The sequence below is a fragment of the Puma concolor genome, chromosome C1 (assembly GCF_028749965.1).
Source record: "Puma concolor isolate L17-30 chromosome C1, mPumCon1.1.hap2, whole genome shotgun sequence".
Taxonomy (NCBI): domain Eukaryota; kingdom Metazoa; phylum Chordata; class Mammalia; order Carnivora; family Felidae; genus Puma; species Puma concolor.
This window is the reverse complement of record NC_141674.1, coordinates 79325175-79348701: the sequence shown is the minus strand read 5'-3', so window position 1 is coordinate 79348701 and position 23527 is coordinate 79325175. Positions and strand designations below refer to the sequence as shown.

The window sequence follows — 23527 nt, the reverse complement described above, 5'->3', positions numbered from 1 at the left end:
AGTAAAATCATTGTCTTGAAGTTCTAAAACAAGTCAGGAAATCCTGGATTACATCCCAAAACTCTTTACTCTTAACATATGGTAAACTCTAGCAGGTCACATTGTCTTTTAGACAAAGTTATTCTTGGTATTTGTTATTTGGGATCTCAATTATTAACCAGTCATAAAATACAGTGGTAAGGCCAAAAATATTTTCAGACTTAACTAGTGGTAAAAGGAGATTCATTGCCACTATCAAGCCTCTCGTCCACAGTATATTTAGCTACAAGGTTTTTTACAGGCCTAGTTTAAGTCTACCAGTAATAAAATGCATTTCTAGAGATGGTTCAACTTGGTTAATTGTCCTAGGAATAGCTGGCTGCCCCTGATTTTGACACAAAAATTCAAGGACCACTGTCTCTAGCTTACTTTTTCAAAGCTCTGAATTTAAGTCTCATACAGATAAATATAAAAGGACTCAATAAATACCTCAAACACCAACAAAACTAAAACATTTGAGGTATTTACTAGGCTGGACATGGCTGGAGCTAGAGAGGATAATGCTAAGCAAATACGTCAATCAGAGAAAGACAAATACCATATTTCATTCATATGTAGAATTTAAGAAACAAACGAGCAAAGTAAAGGAGAGAGTGAGAGACAAACCAAGAAACTACTGAGAACAAAATGATGGTTACCAGAGGGGAGGTGGGCAGGGGAATGGGCTAAATAGGTGAAGGGGTTAAGGTGTGCACTTGTCTTGTGACAAACACTGGGTAATGTACAGAACTACTGAATCACCATATTATATACCTGAAACTAATATAATACTGTATGTTAACTATACTGGAATTAATATAAAAGCTTAAGAGTAAAATTTTTTAATTAAAAATAAATTTTCCATAATGAATTTTTTAAAATATTACTTACTAGGCTGAAAAGGTACAAATAAAGCATAAATAAAGTTAGTTTCTTCCTCTGGTAGGAGTTATTACATATTTCTATCTCAAGATCTAGTCATACAAAGCTCCTTTCAGTTCTTCAAAAACCAAGACCTTTCCCACCCAAGACATCCATACATACTGTACCTAGTACAAAACTGCCCTCCCCACTTCGCCATTCTTTGCATAGCTGATTCTTCTAAGTAACTCTATCAAAGTAGCTGCACTTTACAGTATTCTCTGACAGAACTTTTGTTCTTTAAAGCACTTATAACCTTTGTTACCCATTCTTAATTTTGAAAATTTCCAAATATAATTAAAAGAAATAACCATCTGGGTGCCTCAGCTGGTTAAGCATCCGACGTTGGCTCAGGTCACAATCTCAAGGTTCATGAGTTCGATCCCTGCATTGGGCTCCGTGCTGACAGTGCAGAGCCTGCTGGGGATTCTCTCTTCCCTTCTCTCTGCCCCTCCCCCCACCAAAACAAGTAAATAAACCTAAAAAAGAAAAGAACTGTCAACATACTCTTCACCTAGATTCACCAATTAGTGTTTCACAATTCTCTCTCCCCCTCCCCCATGCACACATTTCTTGCTGATCCATTTGAAAGATACAGACATCATGGCACTCCACCTGTATCAGCATATACCCACTCAGAAAAATAAACTTTCTCCTGTACAGCCACAAGATTATTATCATACCAAGCAAATTTAACATTAATATTAGTGCCTAATAATATATAGTCCAAATTCTCTATTTGAAACAAAAATGTTCTTCAAAGTTTTTCAAAATCTAGAATCCTTTCATAATTCACACACTGCATTTGTCATGTTCCTTCTGTCTCCTTTAATCTCAACTGTATCCTTGTTTTAAAAGGATATTTTTTGAAGTCAACCGTCTTGACTTCCAAGCTGAATGGTACATGCTACACATTCTGAATCTGCCTTATTGTTTCCTCATGATTAAAGTCAGATTAAACAATTCTAGCAAAAACACTATACAGGTGATGCTGTGTTTACTTGTTTTGCGTTGTGGGTGTGTGATTCCTCCAAAATACCACATACAAGGGCAGTATAAATGGCTATGTTATTCAACAATGTATTTCTAGCATCTAAGACTATGTCCCACATAGGAGGTCCTCTGTAATACTTGTTGAATAAGAAAACGAATTCTCCATAACATATAGTACCAATATTTTCTTCAAGATGGGTAACCAATTGATATTTATTATTGATTTTAACTTATGATTAAGAGATAATGTTGTTAGGATCCAAAACTATACTATGAAATTGTTTTGAAATTTAGTATGAATGTATTTTCAGTACTGGGTAAGTGCTTTTTTGTTTTGTTTCAAGTTTTCCTTTAAATTCTAGATAATTAACACAGAGTGTAATATTAGTTTCAGGAGTAGAATTTAGTGATTCATCATTTACATATAACACCCAGTGCTCATTACAACGCCCTCCTCAATACCTAGCACACATTTAGCCCATCCCCCAAACCCACCTCCCCTTCAGGAACTCTCAGTTTGTTCTCCATAGTTAAGAGTCTGTTTTACAGTTTGCCTCTTTTTTTTTTCTCCCACATTCATCTATTTTGTTTCTTAAATTCCACGTGACTGAAATCATGTTATTTGTCTTTCTCCAACTTGCTTTGCTTAACATAATATATTCTAGCTCCATTCATGTTGTTGCAAATGGCAAGAATTCATTTTATGTTTGTTTATTTATTTCTATTGATAGAGAGGGAGAATGGAGGAGGGTCAGAGACAAAGGGGAGAGAGAATCACAACCAGGTTGCAAGCTGTCAGTACAGAGCCCAACTCAAGGCTCAATCTCACCAAATATGACCTGAGCCAAAATCAAGAGTCAGACGCTTAACCAAATAAACCACCCAGGTATCCCAAGATTTCATTCTTTTTGATAGCTGAGTAACATTCTATTGTATGTAGGTACCACATCTTCTTTATCCATTCATCAGTCAGCGGACATTTGGACTGTTTCCTTTATTTGACTATTGTTGAGAATGCTGCTATAAAGACTGGGGTATTTGTGCCCTTCAAATCAGTATTTTTGAATCCCCTGGGCAAATACCTAGTAGTTCAACTGCTGGATCATAGAGTAGCTCTTTTTATAACTTGAGGAACCTCCACACTGTTTTCCTGAGTGGCTGCACCAGTTTCCATTCCCAGCAGTGCAAGAGGGTTCCTCTTTCTCCACATCCTCGCCAACACCTGTTGTTTCCTGTGTTGTTTATTTTAGCCATTCTGACAGGTGTGAGGTGATGTCTTATTGTGGTTTTGATCTTTATTTTTATTTCCCTGATGATGAATGATGTTGAGCATCTTTTCATGTGTCTGTTAGTCATCTGGATGTCTTCTTTGGAAAAATGTCTATTCATGTCTTCTACCCATTTCTTAACTGGATTATTTCTTTTTGGGTGTTGAGTCTGGTAAGTTCTTTATAGATTTTGGATACTACCCCTTTATCAGATAAGTCATTTGCAAATTATCTTCTCCCATTCCAAAGGTTGCATTTTAGTTTTGTTGATTGCTTCTATTAGGTAAGCGCTCTTAACCAGAGGTGCATAAAACACTATCTTTCTAATGGAGAATTTGTGACTTGCTATCAAAAAGCCATCAGGGGCGCCTGCGTGGCTCAGGTCATGATCTCCCAGTTTTTGAGTTCTAGCCCTGTCATTGGGCTCTGTGCTGACAGCTCAGAGCCTGGAGCTTGCTTCAGATTCTGTGTCTTTCTCTCTCTCTGCCCCTCCCCTGCTCATGCTCTGTCTCTCTCAAAAATAAACATTAAAAAAAAAAAAATGTCTTCAGACAATAAAGGCATTCAACCACTCATAAAGGAATCTTAATGTTGAGGACAGGAGGAAATGACACACTCTCTTCACAGTGAAAATTGGTGTATTTTGTTTCTATATGTTTAAAGCATCTTAGTATTAGAAAACTCATTCTAAAAATATTTTTTTTAACATTTATTTTTTAAGAGACAGAGTATGAGCAGTAGAGAGGCAGAGAGAGAGGGAGTCACAGATTTGGAAGCAAGCTCCAGGCTCTGAGCGGTCAGCAAAGAACCCAACGCAGGGGCTCAAACTCACAAACGCAAGATCATGACCTGAGCTGGTTGGATGCTTAACCGACTGAGCCACCCAGGTGCCCCTAGAAAACTCATTCTAAAACAAAACAAAACAAAACAAAACCTCTCCAAGAATAGTAAAGTTGTACACATCAGTCACTCCTCAAAGAGCTGGAAGTTCAAAATGATTAAGACCTAATCTCCTGGTCTCTGGGAACTTGAAATCAGGAGAAAGTAGACACAAAATTTTCAAAAAGCTTAAGTGTTAACACCTAGACATACATGCAAAGTTATGATATGCATGATAAAACGTTTTCTTAAAAAAAATCAATCACTTTTGTTATATACAAACCTTCAGAAAGACAAACTTGGTGGAAGATCTATTGGGGCACTCAACTTCTTCACTCACAAGGTAGGGTCTCATTTCAGAAAAGACAGAAGCTATAGAAACATGAAATTCCTCATCTTTCTCCCCACTCCTGCTTCCCCTAAACCTATCCACAAAAGCATGTACCTAATTTGCTCCTGTAAAGAAGACATGTCTATTCTTTCCAGTACTGGAGAGAAATCTCACTTCAAGAATCTCACATTATCAATTACTGTATCTCCTTTCCTTTATTTTTTTCTTTAATTTTAAATCTTAACTTTCCTTGATGCAAACCTGCCATAACCAAAATCAAATTAAAAACAAAAACAATGGTTCTTACAAATTATTTAATTTTTCTCATCCTTTCACCAATAAACTTAAAAAAGCACATTCCATTAAATCCACTACACTATCCTGATTAGTGTTAACAACTGCATCAAAGACCTCCAAATGACCAAATAAAGACAATGCTCTAGTTTTAGTATTCACTGTACCCAATCTTTGTGTAATAACTAATGGTCATGACCTTTTACTTGAAATTCACTTCCTCTGGTTTCTGTGATAGCTATTCACCTGTAATTACTTCTCCCAACTCTCTGATGTTTCCGTACTGACTCTTCCTCTGCCAACCCTCTAAATGTTGGAGTTGTCTAGGGATCCCTCCTCTTGTCCTACATGTTCTGCTTGTCTTAAACAGTCATGTTCTCCTAATGTTCAGTTAATTTTTATATGTTAACAATTTCTAAATCTCCAGCCCCATCCTATTTCACAAGCTTCAGACCCTGATAGCCAACTGCCCACTAAACATCTCAATCTGGATTCCCCCAGCACCTTTAACTTAATAAAACTGACATTTTCTTCAAATTCCTTCCCTTTTTCTAGTTAATGCCACTACTAAATTAATGCCATTACTGTCTGACCAGCTCTTAATCCAGAAATGTAATCCTTGATTCCTCCCTTTTCCCTGACCTTCCAAATACTCACCAATTCCTGCTAATTATATCTTAAAGATTACCTCTCAAACATCCTCCACTGCCTTATTTCAGATCATCATCAGCTCTTGCCTGCACTATTACCATATAGTCTCCTAACTGATGTTCTTGCCACTGACCACATCCTTTAAATAATGCACTTTCAGTTTGCACTATGGAAAATGTGTTTTAATCACGCCTTTGCTTAAATAGCTCCAATTGGTTGGTCCTACTACTTAGACAAGTCATTAACTAAAGGATAATTTTCACATTTTTAACTCTATGAAATGTAGATCTGTATTATAATTGGTGGTATCTTAAAAGCACCAACTAGCCAAGCAGCAGGAGCAAAGTACTCATTACTACACTAAAAGCACCAGGATCAAAATTTAGAAAATGGGTGCTGGAGCCAATGGGAGGAAATATTTAAGAAACTACTGAGGGGGCACCTGGGTAGCTCAGTCGGCTGAGCGTCCGACTTCAGCTCAGGTCATGATCTCACTGTTCATGAATTCAAGCCCTGCGTCAGGCTCTGTGCTGGCAGCTCGGAGCCTGGAGCCTGCCTCAGATTCTGTGTCTCCCTCTCTCTTCCCCTTCCCCACTCATGCTCCGTCTCTGTCTCTCAAGGATGAATAAACGCTAAAAAAATTAAAAAATAAAAACTTCCCCTCTTTTTCGAAAAGAAAAGAAAAGAAAAGAAAAGAAAAGAGAAAAGAAAAGAAAAGAAAATACTGAGGCATCTTTTATTCCTACAAAAACCATGGGGTACCTGGGTGGCTCAGTCGGTTGAGCATCTGACTTCGCCTCAGGTAATGATCTTGTGGTTTGGGAGTTCAAGCACCACATTGGGCTCACTGCTGTCAGCAAAGAACCTGCTTCAGACCTTCTGTCCCCCTCTGCCCCTCCCCCACTTGTGCTCTCTCTCAAAAATAAATAAAAATTAAAAAAAAAAGTTTATTCCTACAGAAACCAAATGATTGTCAAGAGAAAGTGAGGTACACAGTAAATGAGACATGTTCATCTGGTTTCCCACAGTGAGAATCGAGGGTAGACCTGCTGTAGTTAACTATAAATCTGCAATAGAGCCCAGCACCAATTTTTATACAATTACTTTAATTCCCACATAGATTAGCTCAAGAAATAGTCACCAATACTCACGATGACACAAAATTGACACCATGAGGAAACTGTGCTACAAAACTGAAAAAGTGATTCAGAATCCACACACACGCGAAACTCTACTAGAAGAAAACAGCAAAGCTGCAGAATACAAATTAATATACAACAATCAACTGCATTTCTAAATACTACCAATGAATAATCTGAAAATAAAACTAAGAAAAAAATTCATTTGCAATATCACCAAAAAAGAACAAAATACTTAGGAATGAATTTAACAACAACAAAAAAAGTAAACATTGTACAATGAAAATTACGTAACAAAGAGTAAGCAATTAAATACAACCTATGTAATTGGAAAAACGTCTCAGGTTTCTGGATGTTAAACATTGTTAAGATGGCAAAATTTCCCAAATCAATCTATAGATTCATTATAGTATCGGTCAAAATCGCAGCTGCCTTTTTTTTTTTTTTTGCAAAAACTGACAGATTGCTCCTAAAATTCATATAGAAAAACAAGAAACCCAGAATACACAAATAACCTTAAAAAAGAAGAAAACCAAAGGACTCAGACTTCCCTGTTTCAAAAGTTAATACAAAGTAACAGTAATCAAGACATGATGCAGGTGTAAAGGACACATAAAAGGAATAAAACTGAAAATCCGGAAACAAATCCTTACATTTATGATCAACTGACCTTTAAAAAGACTGTCAAAACAGTTCAATAGGAAAGAAAAGTCTTTTTAACAAATGGTTCACAGAAATTGGTATTCACATCTAAAAAAAATAAAAAATGAAGCTGGACACCTACCTCACATACAAAAAATGAAATGGATCACAAACTAAATATAAGAGCTAAAACTATATAATTCTTAGAAAAATACACAGGAGTAAAAAAAAAAAAGAAAGAAAAAGAAAAAAAAGAAAAATACACAGGAGTAAATCTGTCACTCTGCGTTAGGCAACATTTTCTTTAGTATGACATAAAAGGCACAAGCAAAACAAGAAAAAGAGATATATAAGACTTCATCAGAATTAAAGATATTTGTGTTTCAAAGGACATCATCAAGTGAAAGAACAACCTAAAAGAGCAGGAGAAATTGCAAATAACACACCCAAAAAGGGACTTATCACCATGACACATAAAGAACGCTTACAACTCAATAATGAAAACATAACTAATCCAATTTTTTTTATTTTTTGAGAGAGAGATGGTGAAAGGGGGACAGAGGATTGGAAGCAGGATCTGCGTTGACAGCAGAGAGCCCAATGTGGGGCTCAAACTCATGTATCATGAGATCATGACCTGAGCTGGTCCAACACTCAACCAACTGAGCCACCCAGGAGCCCCAATAATCCGATTTTTTAAATAGGCAAAGACCTTAATCAACAGTTCTCCAAAGAAGGTGTACAAAAGGCCAATTACTACATGGAAAAGATGCTCAACATCATTAGTCATCAGGGTAATGAATATCAAAACCACAATGAGGTACCACTGCATACCCTAGGATGGTTATAAGCAAAGAGACAGACAAGTATTGGTAAGGATGTAGAAAAACTAGAACCCTCGTAGTTGTTGGTGAAACTGTAAAAGGGTGCAGGCAGGCTCTTTGAAAAAATCTGGCAATTTCTCAAAATGTTAAACACGGAGGTGTCATGTGACCAGCGATTCCACTCCTAGATTTGTATCCAAAACAAATGGAAACACATGTCCACACAAACCCTGTAAATGAACATTCAAAGCAGCACTATTTATAACAGCCAAAAAGTAGACACAACCCAAATATCCATCAACTGATGGATGGATTAACAAAATGAATATGTCCATACAATGAAATATATTTTGGCCATGAAAAAAGAATGAAATACTGATACATGCTGCAACATGGATATAGATGAAAACATTGTGTTAAGTGAAAGAAGCCAGACACAAAAGGCCACATATTATATGATTCTGTTTATGCGAAATGTCCAGGACTGGCAAAATATAACCAGGAAGTAGTGGTTGCCAGGGGCTGGAGGGAGAGAAGGGGGAAATGGGGAATGAATGCTAAGTGGTATGAAATTTCTTAGGGGGTAAAAAAATGTTCTAAAATTAGACAGCAGTGATGATTACATATTCGGGGGGGGGGGGAGTAATCATTAAATTGTATACCTTAAAAGGGTGAATTATAATGGCATATGAAATACCTCAATAAAACTTTTATTTTTTTTAGTGACTCAAAAGAAGACTTTTAACAAGAAGTCATCTTAAGAATAACTTAACCCAATGTATTTAAATTATACTTTCCTTTTTATGTTCCCTTTTTATAAGAATGACATATTAAAAAGCTGCCTTACAAGTGGCATAAAATAAAAACTTTACATGGTAAGTAGTGTTCCACTCTAATTAGCAGGGTTCTTTATTTCTTAGTAATACAACAAATAGTATATCTTGCAACTGATGGCATCTGTATTTGATATGATATAGTGTTTCCCATAAAGCTGTAATGAGTACCTTGGCAGGAAATGTTTTTCATTTTATGTAATTATTTTAATGTAAATATTAAGAATATATTCAACCCTAAACTGATAGGTTACTGCTTAGAATGAAGCTAAGTGCTTTAAAGTTAACACATATTTGGGGCTCCTGGGTGGCGCAGTCGGTTAAGCGTCCGACTTCAGCCAGGTCACGATCTCGCGGTCTGTGAGTTCGAGCCCCGCGTCGGGCTCTGGGCTGATGGCTCAGAGCCTGGAGCCTGTTTCCGATTCTGTGTCTCCCTCTCTCTCTGCCCCTCCCCCGTTCATGCTCTGTCTCTCTCTGTCCCAAAAATAAATAAAAAACGTTGAAAAAAAAAATTAAAAAAGTTAACACATATTAAAAAAAGAAATAACAGAGATGATAATAACCCAATATGGCAAGGAATAATGTTGGCAACAAAATTACTTAAGTTAGGAAATATATAGGTCAAGAATATAATCTAAAACCCTTCAAAATATGAAATGCTTTCACAAGCTAACCTCTCATACAATCTCATTCTCACTCCCCAATACTCCAATCACAATTAATTATTTCTCATTATTCCAGAAGGATGAGGTCGTCGAGAAACAGACCATAAAGGGCTTTATCTGTAATGGCTGGAATTTATAAACAAGTACTTCTCAATCTTTTTTTCCACTTTGGCCCCAACCTCCTAAAAATCTCCATTAATAACAGCAACTTAACAGGGCATTAGTTCTCTTTGGTTTTGTTGCAGCAGTTTTACTAGATTCCACATGTGAGATCATACAGTATTTGTTGCTCTGTCCGACTTACTTCACCTAGCATGATGCTTTCAAGATCCATCCATGTTACTGCAAATGGTAAGATTTCATTCTTTTTCATGGCTAAATAATATTGCTCTGTACACTTATACCACATTTCTTTATCCACTGACCCATCAGTGAACAACTAGGTTGTTTCCCTATGTTGGGTATTGCAAAAAATGCTGTAATGAACATGTGGATGCACATATTTTTTTGAGTTAAGTGTTTTCCGTTTCTTATATAAATACCCAGAAGTGGAATTGCTGGATCATTTGGTAGTTCTATGTTTAATTTTTTGAGGAACTCCATACTGTTTTCCATGGTAAGTGAACCAATTTACATTTCCATCAACGGTACACAAAGGTTCCCTTTCCCCCCACACCCTCGCCAACATTTGTTATTTCTTGTCTTTGATAACAGCCATTGCAAAAGGTGTGAGGAAAAATTACTTTTAATTAATAATAATAAAAGAAAACTTCCCAAGGCCAAAAGGAAATAGGAATCTTCAAAACAACTATATTTCCAAAATAGATTTTTAAAAACCTTAAATTCACAGGAAATTGCATAACACTAAAAACAGAAGAGCACAAGCTTCCAAAGAGAAAATTCAAGTTACCTACAAAAAATCAGACTTATGGAGCACCTGGGTGGCTCAGCCAGTTAAGCATCTGACTTCAGCTAGGATCATGATCTCACAGTTCAAGAGTTCAAGCACCACATGGGCTTTGCGTTGACAGCACAGAACCTGCTTTAGATCCTCTGTCTCCCTCTCTCTGCACCCCCCTCAAAAATAACAAACATTAAAAAAAAAACACCAGACTTATAATTCTATGACTTCTTAAAAGCAACACTGGATTCTAGAAGACAATGGAGTAATGCCTCAAAATTGTGAAACACTTCATGCAAACTAGAATCCTATACCAACCAAATTAAATTTTTAAAAAGGAAAGCATTTAAAATAAGTTTTAAGATGTCAAGCCAAAACTTGAGGGTTTGGCTCTAGCAAAATGACGAAGTACCCTCTAAGAAAGTAAAAAACATGGGATGCAGGAAATAGTGTATCCAACACAAGAGATTAACATAGGGAAATCCTAGATGACAGCTATGGAAAAGACCTAGAGAGCAACCAATCTGGATTAAAAGGAGAAAGAAGACTCCCAGAGAGAGATGTTTGAGGGAAAAGAAGGATTTAACAAAACTAGACCGTGTAAGACAGTAGAAAAATGTATAGACGAGACAAAAGCAGAGATAAAGTATTACAAGAAAGCAACTGCAATCATGGTACCATCTGGCTCTGTAATATACTACTTGGAGAATAATATTAACTTGGTCAAAATAATAAAAAAGCTATTTATTAATTTTCAACCTTTAGAAACAACCTATAAACAAAGCATGGAAAATTACAGTTAAGAATTTTAAGGGGCACCTGGGTGGCTCAGTAAAGCATCCAACTCTTGATTTTGGCTCAGGTCATGATCTCAGTTTTTTAGTTTGAGCCTTGCATTGGGCTCTGTGCTGGCAACAGGGAGTTTGCTTCAGATTCTGTCTCCCTCTCTGCCCTTCCACCACTGTCTCTCAAAATGTTAAAAAAAAAAAAAAAAAAGAACAGAATATTAAAAGTTATCAAATTTTAAAATATACAAAGTACAGATGACAAAAATTGAGAGATGGAAGGAGGAAGAGAAATGAAGGCAAAGGCAGGGACTTTAATACCTTATAAAGGGGAGAAATAAAATCTAGAGTTGATGGAATAAGAAAAAAACCCTAAGTTTAAAGTTATAAAAGTAACCAATAGAAAAGCCAAAAATTGGAAAGGGGAAAAGAGATATAGGGCATATTTAACAGAATCTTTATCACAGCAAGAAAGCCTTTACACGGCAAGATGTCTAAAATGAATAACAGTGGTGTAAAGGTATGATTTAATATTATAGAGATAATGACCAGAACAAAGGAACATAACACTTAAAAATTAAAGTACAGGTGCCTGGGTGCTCAGTCGGTTAGGCACCTACTCTTGATTTCAGCTCAGAGCTTGGATCTTGCCATTTGTGGGATTGAGCCCCAAGTCGGGCTCCACACTGATAGCATGGAGCCTGCTTGGGATTTTCTCTCTTCCTCACTCTCTGCCTCTCCACCACTCACACTCTGTCCCTCTCTCTCAAAATAAACACATAAAATTTTTTAAAAAATTAAAGTAATGACTCTTTCTCAAAGCAGGACTCAGGAGGCCTGAAGTCTAGCTGTTCCTTTTAAGCCATTCCCCTTCTGTATTCTTCGGTATTTTTAGTCAAATACATGCATTATTAAAGGAAATTTTCAAGTGTTTAACATAAATTAAAACTACCATTAGAAATAAGATAATGAGAGGTGCCTGGTGGTTCAGGTGGTTAAGTACTCAACTCTTGATTTTGGTTCAAGTCATGATCTCACAGTTCAGTTTGTGAGTTCAAACCTCACATTGACAGCAGAAAGTCTGCTTGGGATTCTCGCTCTCCTTCTCTCTCTCTGCCCTTCCCCCGCTTGTGTGCGTGTGCACGTATGTGTGCGTGTATGTTCTCTCTCTCTCAAAATAAATTTTAAAAAAAGAAAGAAGACAATTAAACAGGCATTTTTGGTAGCTGTCTGGGTGACACAGATTACCTTTCAAATTTTAATATTTAAATTTTCTACAGAGCGTATGTATATAAAAAAATACATCTTATTGATAAAGCTGTGAATCGGAGCCTAGTAAGTTGAAACGTTTCTCAAAAGTGATGTCAGTGTCATCTGATGTGAAGACAGATTCATTTATAATTAAGTTGGTAGATGTGAAGATAGAACTGGAAGCAGTTCATGTCTGAGAGACACAAATTTTTTCTATGAAGAGACAAAAAAATCTGCTTAAGAAGAGGCCAGGAATGCTAAACATCATGTAATGCATGAAACAATCCTAACTCCCTAAAGAAACAGTAGACTACAGTAGCAATCTAAAGGTATGGTCCCTGGGAATCTACAAAGTCTACAAGGTCAAACTAGTTTTAAAATAATATTAAGAAATTTTATTTGCCTTTTTCACCCTCATTCTCCCCATAAGTTTAGAGTGGGATTTTCCAGAAACTAAATAATATCTGATGATTTCACTCTAAAGACTAAAGTATGTGAACATGTGTATTCTTGTTTTTATATTTTCTCAGTTTCAATTTCTAATACAGTAAATATTGAGAGAGATAACCCACATAAAAGTTCTTGGGATCCTCAATAGTTAAGAATGTAAAGGGGTCCTGAGTCCAGAAAGTTTGAGAATCACTGCACCAGGACATACTGTAAGACAAACCTAAACATTTTTTTAAGTTTATTTATTTTTGAGAAAGAGAGACGAGCCTGAGAGAGCAGGGGAGGGGCAGAGAGAGGGAGACAGAGGATCTAGAGAGCCCAACACGGGGCTCCACTCTAACTCACGAACCACAACATGACCTGAACCCAAGTCAGATGCTTCACTGACTAAGCCACTCAGGCAGCCCCTAAACATTTTTTAATATTTGCAAATAGCCACTTTTGTTTGCTCCTCTCTAACGAGCAGCAATAAAACTCTTAAAACTAAAACTTCAAATAGCTTCATATTCTTCAGCCTGTTTTTGAGAACAAAAATCTAAAAGATGGATTTAGACAACTGTCAAAAGTGGAAAAGATTGTGAAACTTAGAGAAAAATAGAAAAAGGGAAACTCAGAAGAAACTCAACTGTGAGAAGGATTCCATCCTCCCTAACAATTCTCATCATTAACCTAAGGGAAAAACACTGCCCATTAACTTTGATTACAATCTAGAATCCTTATTTTAGTTTTATAAAGCACCTGAAAAGTCATCTACTTTCAAGATAATGAAAAAAATCCCTCTTTATAACATCCCTAAAATGATCATCTAGCCTCTTTTTAAACACTTCCCTGAACAGAGAATTTTTCTCTCACAACACCTAAATGCAACTTTTTATTTTATTTTTTTTAATTAACATCCAAATTAGTTAGCATATAGTGCAACAATGATTTCAGAAGTAGATTCCTTAGTGCCCCTTACCCATTTAGCTCATCCCCTCCCACAACCCCTCCAGTAACCCTGTTTGTTCTCCATATTTGAGTCTCTTCTGTTTTGTCCCCCTCCCTGCTTTTATATTATTTTTGTTTCCCTTCCCTTACGTTCATCTGTTTTGTCTCTTAAAGTCCTCATGAGTGAAGTCATATGATTTTTGTCTTTCTCTAATTTCACTTGGCATAATACCCTCCAGTTCCATCCACATAGTCGCAAATGGCAAGATTTCATTCTTTTTGATTGCCAAGTAACACTCCATTATATATACATATACAACATCTTTATCCATTCATCCATCGATGGACATTTGGGCTCTTTCCATACTTTGGCTATTGTTGATAGTGCTGCTATAAACATGCAGGTGCATGTGTCCCTTTGAGACAGCACACCTGTATCCCTTGGATAAATGCCTTAGTAGTGCAATTGCTGGGTCGTAGGGTAGTTCTTTTTTAGTTTTTTGAGGAACCTCCATACTGTTTTCCAGCCTAAATGCAATTTTATACAACCTGTAACAGTCCACAAGTTCCCCAGACTACAAAGTTCCACTAACTACTTTATTAGCCACCAATTTAAAATATCTTAAGAGTGTGATGAAAACAGTACTAAAATATTTCTCTTTTTCATTTCAAGTATGAAAAATATGCCTATTATTAACTAGTCTTCCCTTTGTACAGCTCTTACTGGTGTCTTAGCAAGAACTGGTAAATTTCTAATCTTGACCCTAGAACAAAATTTAGCATTTCTTTTTTTTTATTTAAAAAAAATTTTTTTTTTCAACGTTTATTTATTTTTGGGACAGAGAGAGACAGAGCATGAACAGGGGAGGGGCAGAGAGAGAGGGAGACGCAGAATCGGAAACAGGTTCCAGGCTCTGAGCCATCAGCCCAGAGCCTGACGCGGGGCTCGAACTCCCGGACCGCGAGATCGTGACCTGGCTGAAGTCGGACGCTTAACCGACTGCGCCACTCAGGCGCCCCAAAATTTAGCATTTCTTAACCCTGGCTACAAAACAAAATCAAGAAAAAAAAATTTTTAAACACAAAAATATACAAAACCCACCCTGAACCTGGAGCTTGGAATCTCTAGGGTATGAGTTCTAAGAAACTGGTTTGGCTGGTTTGGGTTTGGGTTTTTCAGCTCTACAGGTCAATTCTGGTACTTATCAAACATCAATTAAAACTATTAGGACAGATCAGCAATTCATGAAACATCCCAGGGTGTTTTCAGTGCATAGATTCATCATAGGTGGGCGGGTCTCTTGTTCTATGTAACAAACAACTCTCCTGCAAAATTATTTTCAAATAAATATTATACAATTATATTATACCTAGAGTTTATTAAGTATTTTCTTCTTTATTTTCCTTCTTAACCCTGCAGCAATCCTGTGAGCAATACGGGCAAGTAACATCTCCATTTAATAGGTAAAAAAAAAAAAAACTAAAGCTGCTGCAGAGTTACCAGATTAAAAGCATATCCTGGGGCGCCCGAGTGGCTCACTCAGTTAAGCGACCTTGATCTCAACTCAGGTCTTAATCTCAGGGTCATGAGTTGAAGCCCCATATTGGGCTCCGTGCTGGGTGTGAAGCCTACTTTAAAAAAAAAAAAAAAAAAAAAGTATATCCTTATCTTCTGAGTATATATTCAGTACTCTCTCCACTAGACTACTGTCTTCCCATTTCACCAATCCCCCAGCACAACCAAAAAAGTTCTTGAGAGGTTTTTCTGAAATATAAACTTTACTAGCAAGGATGGAGAAAAACCAAAACTCGTATTTAGATTGTTTTCATCACCTGGCTGACTGAAACCAAACAAATTCAACCCATTCTTGCGATGCATGTCCTGTTCCAATTTTTTCCCCTTATTTTTAACTTAACTTTTTTAGTTTGAGATAACTGTAAATTGACACACAGCTGTGAGAAAAAATACATTCCGTGTAACTTATACCCAGTTTGCCCAAACAATAGCATCTTTAAAAATCTCAGAATACCAGGGGCGCCTGGGTGGCTCAGTCGGTAAGCGTCCGACTTCGGCTTACATCATGACCTCGCAGTGAGTTCGAGCCCCGCGTCAGGCTCTGTGCTGACAGCTCAAAGCCTGAAGCCTGCTCCGGATTCTATGTCTCACTCTCTATCTCCTCCTCCCCCACTCGCACTCTGTCTCTCTCTCTCTCTCTTACAAATAAACATTACAAAAAAAATCTCAGAATATCAGAACCAAAATATTAACATCAAATCAGTCAAGACACTAGTATTTCCATCATCACAAGGATCCCTCGCATTGCCCTGTTCCCCTAATTTTTAAATTCCTGATCTTAGGCATTATTTGGAAGTATATAATCATTAAGCCCTTACTCAATTTTATCCATTCGAAATACCAGAAATATCTTTGGAAGCCATGAAAAAAAACTTTATCTCACAAAGTACTGGTGGTCAGGATTGTTACAACACAAGATTTTTAGGCTACTACTATAACAATATCCCTTGCAGAATGGAATTTTCAAGGTAAGACCCCAGTTCTAGCTTTATGAAGCAAAATTTTTAAAAAATTTTTAACTGACATGCATACTTCTTTTTAATTTTAATTTTTTTTAAGAGAACAAACATGAGCGGGGGAGGGGCAGGAAAGGGGAGGGAGAGAAAGAACGAGGGAGAGAGAGAAAGAGAGAGAGAGAGAGAGAGAGAGAGAGAGAGAGAAAATCATAAGCAGGTGCCACACTCAGTGCAGAGCCCATCACAGGGCTCGATCCCACAACCCTGGGATAAGGACCTGAGCTCAAATCAAGAGTCAAGACACTCAACCAACTGAGCCACTCAGGCGCCCCCTGACATGCACACTTAATGATTCCATTTATATGAAGTTCTAGACAAAATAAATCTAATGTGAAAAAAAATCAGAAATTGTTGGGGCAGAAAATAGCTAAAAAAGACTACATGTGAGATTTCTGGGAAAAAAGAAATATTCTGTACCCTGATAAGGGTATAGTTTACACAGGTATATCCATTTGTCAAAACTGTACTGGCATTAGGCAGTATTTTCTTAGATATGACATCAAAAGCACAAGCAAAACAAGAAAAAGGGATAAATTAGACTTCATCAAAACTAAAGACTTTTGTGCTTCAAAGTACACCATCAAGTGAAAGAATAACTCAAAGAAAAGGAGAAAATAATTGCAAATCACACACCCAAAAAGGGACTTATCACCAAAACACAAAAAGAACACTTAGGGGGCGCCTGGGTGGCGCAGTCGGTTAAGCGTCCGACTTCAGCCAGGTCACGATCTCACGGTCCGTGAGTTCGAGCCCTGCATCAGGCTCTGGGCTGATGGCTCAGAGCCTGGAGCCTGTTTCCGATTCTGTGTCTCCCTCTCTCTCTGCCCCTCCCCCGTTCATGCTCTGTCTCTGTCTGTCCCATAAATAAATAAAAACTTTGAAAAAAAAAAAAGAACACTTAGAATTCAGTAGTGAAAACATAAATAATCCAATTTTTTAAATGGGCAAAGGACCTTAATCAACAGTTCTCCAAAGGTGTACAAAAGGCCAATTACTACATGGAAAAGATGCTCAACATCATTAGTCATCAGGGTAATGCATACCAAAACCACAATGAGGTACCACTGCACACACACCAGGATGGTTAGAAGCAAAGAGACAGACAATTATTGGTAAGGATGTAGAGAAACTGGAACCCTCATAGTTGTTGGTAAAACTGTAAAAGGGTATAGGCAGGGTCTTTGGAAAACAGCTTGACAATTTCTCAAAATGTTAAACACGGAAGTGTCAGGTGATCCAGCGATTCCACCCCTGGATTTGTAACCAAGACAAATGGAAACACATGTCCACACAAAACCTGTAAATGAACATTCAAAGCAGCACTGTGTAGCAGCACTACAGCCAAAAAGTAGAAACAACCCAAATGTCCATCAACTGATGGATGTATTAACAAAATGAATATATATCCATACAATGAAATATATTTTGGCCATAAAAAGGAATGAAGTACTAATACATGCTGCAACATGGCTGTAGCTGAAAATACTGTGTTAAGTGAAAGAAGCCAGACATAAAAGGCCACATATTATATGATTCTGTTAATGTGCAATGTCCAGGACAGGCAAAATATAAACACACAAAATAGATTAGTGGTTGCCAGGGGTAGTAGGAGGGAATAATGGAAAGTGACTACTTATGGTTACACATTTCCTTTCAGGGCTGGTGAAAATGTTCTGAAATTAGACAATGGTGATGGCTGCACAACTCTATGAATATACTGAAAAATCAGTTAATTGTACCTTAAAAGGGTACATGTGAATTACATACATATAAATACAATATATGCACAACTCAATAAAGCTATTACTTAGAAAGTATACAGTTAATATATGTAAATTTCACCTTTAAAAAGCTTCTTAAAATAATTATGGAGTGGAATGTGCATAGAAGTATAGATGAAACAAGCATGGATACAAAAAAGTTTATTATAGTATTCTGTTCACTTTGTATGTTTCTAAATTTTCCTTAATAAAAAGCTTTAACTGATGTATAAAAAGTTTTTAAAAAATAAAGTACACTGTATTTTTATTTCCTTTGTTTGACACAGGAAATAGAATTAAGAAGTTGCTACCTTCTTCATTCTTTGGCAGATAGGACCGAAGACTCCATGTGAGACAAAAATGAAAAGTACTTCATCTTAAAAATGTACAAAGAGAATTTCAATCCTAAGTTTCAAAACAGTTCCTTACTCTTGAGTTCCTGTGGTTTTCATGGTTAATACATGAGACAATTCCTAATAAATGGGTGTAGTAACTCCTAATACTATGCTATCCAGTACAGCAGCCACTAGCTACATACAGCCATTTAAAACTTAGTTTTAATGAATTAAATTATAAATTCAGTATTCCGTCACACCAGTTATATTTCTAGTGTTCAACATCTACACGTGGCTATTGGCTACCATAGTGGATAGAGCAGATATAGATCACTGCCATCAGTGGAGAAAGTTCTACTGAACAGCACTACACTAATACGTAAAAAATATCCACAGGGAAACTTCCACATTCCAACTTAAGGTTGTTATACTGCATTTTACTGCAATAACCAAATCCTGAAAAACAAGGAAAACAAAGCATAAAAATATCAACCAAAGAATATCATTCATGGAAGTTTACACTAAAACAGCAGTTAAATTTCACTTTCAGAACCACCCAGCTACAGATGTTGGCCATGACAACTCCTCAGAGGCAAATTTCCCCATCTGTTAAAATAGATTATTACTATACTGCCAGTTTCCTAAAGTCAGATATAAAGATTATGCTGAAATACGAATAAAGCAAATTACCCTTCCAGTCAAGGATCTAATGAAAGGTATAATCAATGACACCAAAGAATTTATGATCCATAGCAAAATACACAGAATAAAATTCCCTTCCAAACTGAGCTTTGAGGCAAACATCATAATTAAAAGGATTATTAAATATATTTTGTTTCATCCAGAAAAGAAGTTTAACTAGATGATTTCTGTACTTCTCGTTCTACAAATGTGTACACATTTCATCCTGATTAGGTATAGATTTCCGTTAATGCCCATTAACATGAATATGCAGTATCAGGAAACAGGTGCACTCTTAATTCAAATATTTGAGAATATTTTTAGTACTTTACAAAAAAGTGGTGAGCAAACTTAAAATGTGAATTGGAATGTTTTTATATTTAGGACCTAAAAACACAAAAACAAAATTTCACTTTGTATTCCTTCTCAAGCTATCACTGCAAATGGTTGGAGTGTGAATAACATTCTAAATATCAAGAACAGAATACTTTTTTTTAAGAAATTTAAAATCAAAATCAACTCTTTCCTTGCCAAGACTACTGGGCACCTAAAGCTCTTGGTCAAAATGGCTCCGTGTAAAGCATTTTCAAGCTTTTGAAAAGGTCACTTAAGAATGCAAGTACATTTTACTTTATCCTCATAAAATTCTTTTAAATTCAGTCTTTGCAATCCACTGCTCCCCTCCCAAAAGGAATTCTCAAGACAGAATGAAAACCTGGAAATTGAAACCAGCCTGTAGGCAAGGTATACAGAAGAGTCACATGGAATCAATATGAAGGAGAAAGTTACTACTACCGGAGCATCTGGAGTCAAATTAAATCAAGCACTAATTACATATTTCTAGTTCTGTACTGACCTCACATGGAGCTTTCTTACATTATACACAGGCCTACCTAGGTCTGCATATCTGAATTTGTAAGTGGTTCTATCTTTAACCAAAGTTAAATGTTTCAAAGCACAGAATAACATACCATATCCCCTTCCCCATTGTTCACGAACCCTCTCTCTGTTCGTCAAATCACCCCGATAAATCCATCTGTTCCCTCTGGTTGCTTCCAAAGAAAAATTCTAGCAACCAAAGGCACCAGATTGTAAAACACACACTCAGAGTTAAGAGTTCTGGCACTACCAAAATATGTTAAGAAATCTTGGCAAATTAGTTAAAATCCCTTGAACCGTATTACCTCAGTTGTAAACATGAATAATACATATCTACCTCCGAGCAGGGATAGGAGTTAGAATTTATTGTGTGCTCCAAATATAAGGTGTCTTTCCCCCATCTCACACTTTCCCTCCTACTTCTCCCCTTTAAAGCTTTCAGGGTTTGCTTCCAGCCTCCACTTAATTCCTTATCCTCGTTACTCCATCCTGCTCTTCTTACTCTAGCCCCTTACTCCAATTCCATACAATTCCACCACCCTCTGGTTCCAAGCTGCTACTTCCCTTTGCGCCCCCTAAGGTCCCAGGCAGCCCCTTCATTCAGCTCCCCACGTCTCCCTCAGTCCGCATTTCCTAACGGCTCCTCCCCTCGGTTCCCCACCCCCTCATCACCAGGTTCATCCTGCCCCTCCAACCGTCTCCCGCCCCCAGGTTCCTTCCTTCCCCTCCAAACACAGCTTCCCCGTCTCAACGTTTCATCTTGGTCCTCCAACCGACTTCCCCAATGCCTTGTTCGCTCCCTATTTTCTCCAACACCCAACTGAACACTCCATTCTATCCATTCTTTTCAACGTATACATAAACGCAAGGGACCCACATACACACTAGAGCTCCCACCCCCACCTCGATCCTCCATCTTTCCCTTTTATACTTGCTTCCTTTCTTCCTTTTCCCCCCGCCCCCACCTCCTCCGGAAGAGCCTGGTTCCCAGGCCAAGGTCTCTCACCTCATTCGGTCACTTCAGTGGTGCCAACCGCTTCATACAGGAAAAAACAACCAATCACGTCCCCTTGGGCGCTTCCCCTGCGAGTCCAAGTACTTACTGGGCACCCGCCCCACCGGGCACCCCGCACATGCACACGCACAAACCGAGGTCCTGGGGACGAGGGATGAGAAGAGTGAGCCTTCTTACGCCGGCCTCAAACACAGACCACTTCGCTACAGCCCTTCGCCATTTTGGTTTCCCGCGGACTGCCGGTGCATTCTGGGAGCGCGGAGCGACTCTGGTGCCGAATGGCAGCTCTCCAGGGCTGCGAGGGGGCGGGGACTGTGCGGTGAGCGCGGAAGAACACCGCGCCCTGCGTCCCTGGCCGAAGCTGAACAAAGAAGGACTCTTTAACGTAGCAGTGGAGCTAAGTCCTTCCGCCGCCGGCGCTAACACAATAGTGATCGCTGCGCTCCTGGTCGTCGGCTGTCTTAAGTGTGCCTCTCTTATGAAGAAGAGTGTAGTGTCCAGTCTTCACCGTGCGTGGGTGTTTTTTTTTTTCCCCTGAAAAATGCGACAGTGATCTCTACATCTTGCCTTGCCAATTTCCTTTCATTACCTTAGATAAGACACGTTTCTTCTATCTTCACTTGAAGCCTGCTGTTCGAATTTCCTTCAGCGAGGAAACCCTGGATGTCAGGATTAAATTTTGCTTGGCGATGCTTGTACAGTCCCAAATTCCTTATCGGGAGCTCCTTGTGTAGAAGATTTTCGAACTTTTTTTTTCCTAGACGTTGAAAGGTTTTTCGGTGTATCTGCTTTGCAATCATTCCTAATTATGATGAAATCTGAGAATATCCTGTACAAAGTGATTTATTTTAGGAATACAGAACTTTTTTACACTAGGGCAGATCCATAGCCTGCCAGTATCCTGCTGCCGACCGGAGTCCCAAGTGACAAACTGGAAGTGTGCATGCTTGTCTCTGAGTTTACGCTTACATACAACCTAGCTCCCCTTTAGTAGCCACCTGGGTACCTTTGTAACTTTGTCAAAATAATTTAAAAATCATTTTATATTTTTGTCTCATTATATAACAGGAGTAAAATACAAGGACAAATTAATATATTTTTTTTCCTCTCTGAAAAAGTACCTCTTGGGCCCAAACTCACTTTGCTCATATTTCAAAAGGGATTCCCTCAGCCCATAATCTCAGGATTTGGCTAATAAATATTTAGTCTATCCACACCATTCAGTAGCCACACCTTCCATACCTTTGCTTCTCCTAAGTAATAATACTAATTGAATTTAAGTCTGTCTTGCTATGGCCTCTATCAGCTACCTTTCAAGTTTCACTTTCTTTGAATTCTATTATAAAGTAGTCTCTCATAAATTCCTCTTCCATGCCCTTAACACTTTTAGTTGAGAAGAGTTTTGAATTTAAAAAAGTAGATACAGTCCCAAAACGGATAAAGATATTACGCCAACAGGTGTATTTATTAGGTGCAGCAAAGCCTAATCATAGAACATCAATTCTGAAGAACATTTTGGTGTAAGCTCTCCCCAATGTCTCTCTCAAGGGGTCAACAAGTCACAGATTTAACATCCTCAGTAGTAATTCAATAGCTCAGAGGCAGTCATTTCAATTACATAAATGCTAATAATTAGAAAATTCTTCCATCTATAAATGTGCTATGCCTTCCTATGAAATTCCCATTTACTAGTTTAACTTTGGCCTCATTAGCCAAAAGTATTCTAATCCTTTATACATGACAGAGGCAATAATGACTATTAAAAAAAAAAGCATATCATTTTCCTATGTAAATGCACAGGTACAAAAGTGCATTAATGTAATTTAACAAAACCAGGTTCAGAGAATCAAGGGCACTAAGGGAGCCACAGTAAAATATAAAGAACACCTATAACTGGGGTCTTAGAAATTTCTGTTAACTAACCAACGTGCAATAAATTAAGACTTTACATAGATGTATTATCTAGGTTTACATGTGAGGACAAGGTGAGCCTTGGATCCCCCTCTGCCATCTTCCCCAGAAGTCTTGGATTAGGACTTTTTTTTTTTTTAAAGGAGGTAGGAACATTTTTTTATTTTTATTTTTTTTAACATTTATTTATTATTGAGAGACAGAGACAGAGCGTGAGCAGGGGAGGGGCCAAGAGATGGGGAGACACAGAATCCAAAGCAGGCTCCAGGCTCTGAGCTGTCAGCACACAGCCTGACGCGGGGCTCGAACTCACAGACCATGAGATCATGACCTGAGCCAAAGTCGGACGCTTAACCGACGAGCCACCAAGGTGCCCCAGGGACATTTTTTTAAATGTTTGTTTATTGTGAGAGACAGAGAAAGAGGAGAAACAGAGACAGAGAGAGGGAGAACAAGCACATGCGCGCCCACATGGGGAGGGGGGCGGAGAGAAAATCCCAGGCAGGCTGAACCAGGGCTTGATTTCACCAACCAGTGAGATCATGACCTGAGCTGAGATCAAGAGTCAGATGCTTAACTGAC

The 23527-nt window shown here is 37.8% G+C and overlaps 1 protein-coding gene across 3 annotated transcripts in view; it reads right to left on the bottom strand.

Annotated features, from left to right (window-relative positions):
• Nucleotides 1–21296, bottom strand: part of MTF2 (metal response element binding transcription factor 2) — a 79273-nt gene extending 57977 nt beyond the window's left edge. For all 3 annotated transcript variants that reach the window (XR_015254879.1, XM_025931627.2, XM_086717570.1), the window contains exon 1: nucleotides 21026–21296. Coding sequence is in view for 1 of the 3 variants with exons in the window: in XM_025931627.2 (XP_025787412.1) it covers nucleotides 21026–21030 (5 nt within the window). In the remaining 2 variants the exon portion in view is untranslated. The remainder of the gene's footprint in view (nucleotides 1–21025) is intronic.
• Nucleotides 21297–23527: the final 2231 nt, after the last annotated feature.